Source organism: Acanthisitta chloris, unplaced genomic scaffold (genome assembly GCF_000695815.1).
Source record: "Acanthisitta chloris isolate BGI_N310 unplaced genomic scaffold, ASM69581v1 scaffold9216, whole genome shotgun sequence".
In the NCBI taxonomy this organism is placed as follows: Eukaryota; Metazoa; Chordata; class Aves; order Passeriformes; family Acanthisittidae; genus Acanthisitta; species Acanthisitta chloris.
Genome location: NW_008679694.1, coordinates 1 through 3907, shown reverse-complemented (window position 1 = coordinate 3907; position 3907 = coordinate 1). Strand labels below are relative to the sequence as shown.

At 58.7% G+C, this 3907-nt stretch overlaps 1 protein-coding gene across 1 annotated transcript; it reads left to right on the top strand.

The window, feature by feature from the left end:
* The first annotated feature begins 789 nt into the window (after nt 1-789).
* LAMTOR1 (late endosomal/lysosomal adaptor, MAPK and MTOR activator 1) lies at nt 790-3789 on the top strand. Its single transcript, XM_009077399.1, has 5 exons — nt 790-846; nt 1176-1321; nt 2246-2323; nt 2784-2910; nt 3633-3789. Exons 1-5 carry the CDS (start codon nt 790-792, stop codon nt 3723-3725), a joined length of 501 nt encoding a protein of 166 aa, XP_009075647.1. The 3' UTR covers nt 3726-3789.
* The last annotated feature ends 118 nt before the right edge of the window (nt 3790-3907 follow it).

Genomic DNA, 3907 nt, shown 5'->3' with positions numbered 1-3907 from the left:
TCCCCAGCAGGGGGAAGGGGAGAGGGAACTGCTGGCCGGGGAGGAGCTGGAGGTGTCACCGATGAGTGTGTGGAGGAGTGGTGGTGCTCCCAGCTCGCCCTGGGTCACACGCTGAGCATCCTTCCAGGACAAGGCAGACACTGAGGCGCTGGAGCACGTCCAGAGAACGGCAATGCAGCTGGGAAAGGGTCTGGAGCACAAGTCTGATGAGGAATGGCTGAGGGGGCTGGGAAGGGATCACCCTGGAGAAAAGGAGTGTCAGAAGGACCTTGTTGCTCTCTACAACTCCCTGAGAGAAGGTGCAGCCTGGTGGGGGTCAGGCTCTGCTCCCTGGTAACAAGTGACAGGACAAGATGCCAGGGGAGGTTTAGGTTGGATATTAGGAAAATTCCTTCCCTGAAAGTGTTGTCCATCCCTGGCACAGGCTGCCCAGGGCAGTGATGGAGTCACATCCTTGGAGGGGTTTAACTGCCATGTGGATGTGGCACTTGGGGACATGGTTAGTGGTGGCATTGGCAGTGCTGGGGGAATGGTTAGAATTGATAGTCTCAGTGGGCTTTTCCAATTTCTATGATTCTTTTGCCCCCTCTCCTGTGTTTTTGTCGCCATGGTCTCCCTGCCAGGCTCTTCTCCCAGCCCTTGTGGCACCACTTGGCCAAGCCAGAGGATTAAGGCCTGAGCCACAGCTCTGCACCCCCTGGGCTCAGGAGGGGTACATGCCCTTTGACTCTGGGCACCCCCACCCCATGCTGTCCCTGGGCTGTGGCAGATGAGGTTCACCTGGCCCAGATGAGCCCCATGCTGTGCTGGTATGAGCACCAGATGGTGGTGGTGCTCTGTCAGGGGGTAAGGCCATGGTAGGCCCTTATTAGTTCCAAGGTGTTGGGCAGATAGGTCCTGGCAGTGGGTTCCTGCCTGCAGGATTGGCTACTCCAGATGTGTGGCTGCACGCTGCCCAGTTTCAGCCACACATGCTCTCTTTGTGGATGGGAAGGCTTCAGCTGGGGCAGAGGAGCCTGGCTATTGTTTTGGCAGAGCCAAGGCTGTGCCATGTTACACTGGGATGCGCAGGGAGCCCTCCTGGCAGGCGGGGGATGAGCCTCACCTCATCCTTTGGGGTGAAAGGTGCCGTTGTGGGTGAGCCAGGACTGACTCTGCTCTTGCCTTTCCCCCAGGAAGAAGAGACGAAGCGGCTGCTGGAGCCAGCAGCCAGCCCTCCCAACAAGGTGCTGAATGGAGCGGAGCAGAGCTACCACAACCTCCCATCAGCGCGCACTGATGAGCAGGCCATGCTGTCCTCCATCCTTGCCAAAACGGCCATGTAAGCCTCGGCGACCAGCTGTGACTCTGGGACACAGCTAAGGGCTGCAGGTCCTGGGGTCCTCAGTGCCTCAGCTGTAGGTGCTGAGGGGAAGGGAGAAGCCATGGCAGAGCCCCCTGCATGGATAGCCCCCTTCCTGGGCTTTGAGCCCCACAGGGACACAGAGACAGGACCCCAGGTGTGAGATAACCCCTCAGCTGCTGGTCTGGGAGTAGGAGCAGGGGTTGGGGAGCTCCCTGCTCCAAATTGGGATGAGCAGGTGAGTCCATGAGGATGTGGAGAGAGTAGCTGAGGAGCACTAGCACTGTTCCCCCTTCTGGGGAGGCTGCACCGGGGCAATATGGGGTGGGGGCTGCATCCAACCTGGATGAGAGGGCTTTGGGATGCTTGTAGGCCCTGCTGGTCCCTTGCCCAGCACGGAGGGGCTGCTGGCCACTGGTGAGTGTCCAGCACGTGGGTCACAGCAGCCCCAAGCACTGCTCTGCTGTGGGAGGCACATACCTGGGCTGCCACAGCTCCTCTGTGAGCCCAAGGCTCTGTAGCAGGGCTCTCGGCATGTCTGCCAAGGGTATAATTCTCCCAACACTTGCCTTCTTCCCTGGGTGGCTGTGTGCCGAGGCCCCCAGGGCCCAGGCCAGCCCCCAGCTCTGTGCAGCCTCGGCTTGCCTCTGCCCCAGGTCAGCTGTGGGCAACCAGTCCCTGGCATTTCCCTCCTGGCATTTCCCTCCCAGCAAGCAGCTGCTCCAGCCTGGCACACTCGTGTCCAGCTGGCAGCATCCATGGGGCGAGTTTAGCCTGGAGATACTTGTTTTGGCTGGAGGGTGCTGGATTTTGACTGCCCTTGTTGGAGGATGCTCTGAAATGCAAAGAACTCGGGGGCAGTGATGAGCCTGCAGCAGGACCTGCTGTCTTGTGTCTCTGCAGCAACATCATCGATGTGTCGGCAGCGGATTCCCAGGGCATGGAGCAGCACGAGTACATGGACAGAGCCAGGCAGTACAGGTGGGACCTGCCTTGCTCCCTCAGCCTCTCACAGCTGCGTCCCTGGGCAGGGCCTTGGGGGTTCGGCCTGCAGGGAGTGAACTTGGCACTTAGCAGGGCTGCCCCATCACGGAGGGGCGGGTTCAGCCCGCACCGCGCCTCCGCCCTCTCAGTGCTTGGGGCAGGGCCGTGGTATTGCCGGCAGCAGAGCCTGGCACAAAGGGCTCCTGTGTTTCCTTGGCCCTCGGGGCAGACGGTGAGGGCTGGATGCCACTGCTCCTGCTTGAAAGGCGCCTGTGTTGGAGAGCTGGAAGCTCCCTCATCCTCCTGCTGTGGGGGAGCAAAGAGGGATAGATGCTGGGAGTGCAGCAGCACCGCTCTCCCTTCCTCCCCCTCGGGGATGCTTGGGGGTGCAGCACCCATCTTCTGGGTCTCCCTATGTGTCGGTGTGGTGCTGATGCTCGCTGCTCTGCCCTCGCAGCACACGCCTGGCCATGCTCAGCAACAAATTGACGCACTGGAAGAAGCTACCACTGCTGCCATCTCTGACCAACCAGCCGCACCAAGTGCTCGCCAGCGACCCCATCCCCTTTGCAGACCTGCAGCAGGTGAGCAGGACTGGGGCAAGCCCTGGGCCCCCACAATGCTCCCCAGGGACGTGTCTTCATCCTGGAGGAGCAGCAGTGCCTTCTCCGCTTGCCTGGAGTCTTGGCAGGACTTGTTAGCGCTAAGGGCAAGCTAGAAACAGGAAAGGGGGATAGTTAGAAGTAAGCAAGATCTGGTATGCCAAAGCAGAGATAGTCACCACCATGGATCCCGCAGCATTCTGATGATCCGTAGTGATGTAGAAATGGAGGTGATCACCACCATTGGTCCAGCAGCATTCTGATGACCCATAGTTGTCTTTCCTTTGGTGGTAGGTGTGCACACCATGCTCTGGATGCTGGTCATTTTTACAGGGCCCTGTCAGAGCACTGGTTGGTCAGTTTCCTCACAGATGAGCAATTCCCAGCCTCATGATCTTGGCAGCTGGAAGTGATGTCATTCATGGACAATGGTGGACAGTGGTGCCTCATGGTCTAGAGGATTTCCATGGCCAGAGGCATCCTGTGGCTCAGCAAGCTTCGAGGCAATCAACCATGCCTTTGCCCCACAACAAGTCATCAAGGCCAAGCAATGTCGAAACAAACCTTTCATAAAGGTCCCTTACAGGGTCATAGCCCAGAGTGGGTTTAGGGACTTGTTAGGGCTGGGTGCTAACCTCCCCAGCTCAGGATAACTGGGAGTTGCAGGAGCCACTGGTGACATGGCCATGTCCTCATGCCCACAGGTGTCCCGGATAGCTGCCTACGCCTTCAGCGCGCTCTCACAGATCCGCGTCGACGCCAAAGAAGAACTGGTTGTACAGTTTGGCATCCCATGAGCCCATCCCCAGCACTGCTGCTTCACTGCTTTGGGTTGTTTTTTGGGTTTTTTCCCTTTTTTTTTCCCTCTTTATTTCCCCTCCCTCCCCATGGTGCTGCCACGGAACTTGGACAGATACCTGGTTTCCTACTAAATGCCAAGATGCCTGTCACCAGCACGTCAAGCCTGCCTGCGCTGCTC